We start from the raw sequence: 1754 nt of genomic DNA on the forward strand, positions 1-1754 counted from the left end.
ACATTTCTCTGTTTGTGCTGGGGAACTGGATCTTTGGGGTGAACCAGCCTTTGCCGTAATGTGTTTTGGGGTTTGAAAACCACTGGGACATCTTGTTTAGAAAATAAACGTCTCAGTTTCTCCGAAACACCCGTAACATACGGAATAACCACTGGTTTGGGTCTGGGGTCTTCATTTTCACCTGAAGGTTGCATGGAATCCTGTCTGTGTTTCCTGTCTGCTTTCAGGAAAGCCCAGTCAGGATAACCACACCTAAATAGTCACAGTAACTCCTCAAAAATGTGATTCAAATAGCTCAGAAACATGTGAATACCACAGTAATAACATAGTTCAGGTGTCTGAATGTTGTGTTGTGCATATTTAACGACAGGTATGAACATGATGAGTCTTCGTGTGGTTGGATGCCATAAATAAACCAAAACTGAACATCATGATGATTATATTCGCCTTTTATTATCAGCCAGTGTGGGGAAAAAATACTCAGCTCGTTTCCAGTGTTTTATTTCCAAACCTGAACAATTTGTAAACTGTGTGGAGCCCCCCTGCGCTTTCCTCACCTTGTGGAGTGTGAGGGCTGGGACTGTTTGCCCGGACCCTCTTCCTCACCGTCTCCTCAGAGGCATCCTTGGATTCATCGCCTCCTCCGCCCTGGAAGCGCTCTGCCTCCTTCGGCATGCTGCAGTCTGCAGGACAACAAATCACAACAAATGATTCAAGCTGCAACCTGGAGGGATTTTTTGACATCCTCACAAAGTGCTACGTTTGTCCACAGACATGCAAAGATGCCGGGATATGAAGTTGTGACTGTACAGTGTTGGGTTCTGATGTGGTAGTAGACAATGATGGTTTGTTTTTGTGATGTTCAGATGATGACATCACCTGCAGAGGAGGAGGGGTACAGGAGTCTGCGCGACGCTAAATGTCATGAGGGAAGTAAACACAACACAGACTCAGTGGTTTTCTGTTTGTTTATGATCTTATTATCCACGGCACTAACCTTGAAGTTTGAAGCTGAGGGAAGACGGGTTTTAGTGTTCAGTTGCCAGCGTGAGCCCGACTCTCAGTCGACAACAAAACCGTAAAATGACAGAGTTTCCCCGTTAAAATAACACAAATAACCGCCACACAGCGCAGTTATCTATGTCCCAGGTTTATTTTCAGCTTCCTCCCTGCCGGGCGACGAGGTTTCTTCCTCTAAAACTGAGTTTTATTCACGCAGCAGTCCCAGTTTTCCAGCCTTTTTACAGCGCCGCTAACCGACAACAAACACTTCCGGGATGGGTGGAGCTAAAGTGACGTCGCGGCCGAGCCTCCTTCCTTTTTCCTCACGCGCTGTTTTTGAAACGATTTTATGACTTTTGATTTCGGATAACTTTTATTATTAAAAAAAAACATTTAATTTTAGTTGCAAAGTTATCACAAAATCATTTTAGTTCATTTAAAACACTGTTCTCTTCAAAAGCTGCCTCCAGGTACTCTATTTTTGTTTTGTAATTTTAGTTTTAGCCAATCTACTTTAGCTTCGAAGCTAATGTTTGGATACGTTTAGCTAACATTTAGTTTTGAGATAGCCTTTCGCCATGTTTAGTTTTTACTTTGGTCGAATTTTTACTTTTAACTACCATTTAGTTATCTTTAGTTTTTAGGTAGCCATTTGACACTTTTAGTTTTAGCTAGCCTTTTGATACTTTTAGCTAGCTTTTTGTTACCTTATGATTTCAGTTAGCATTACTGTACATAAACATATATTATAT

At 41.8% G+C, this 1754-nt stretch overlaps 1 protein-coding gene across 1 annotated transcript in view; it reads right to left on the reverse strand.

Annotated features, from left to right (window-relative positions):
• LOC106520208 (T-complex protein 11-like protein 1) overlaps positions 1-1292 on the reverse strand; it is a gene marked incomplete at its 3' end in the record, with an annotated part of 4718 nt that extends 3426 nt beyond the window's left edge. The window contains 2 exon segments of the mRNA XM_014012171.1: positions 558-683; positions 998-1292. Of these exon segments, the coding sequence (XP_013867625.1) occupies positions 558-675 (118 nt within the window).
• Positions 1293-1754: the final 462 nt, after the last annotated feature.

The sequence above is a fragment of the Austrofundulus limnaeus genome, unplaced genomic scaffold (assembly GCF_001266775.1).
Source record: "Austrofundulus limnaeus strain Quisiro unplaced genomic scaffold, Austrofundulus_limnaeus-1.0 Scaffold89, whole genome shotgun sequence".
Classification (NCBI taxonomy): Eukaryota; Metazoa; Chordata; class Actinopteri; order Cyprinodontiformes; family Rivulidae; genus Austrofundulus; species Austrofundulus limnaeus.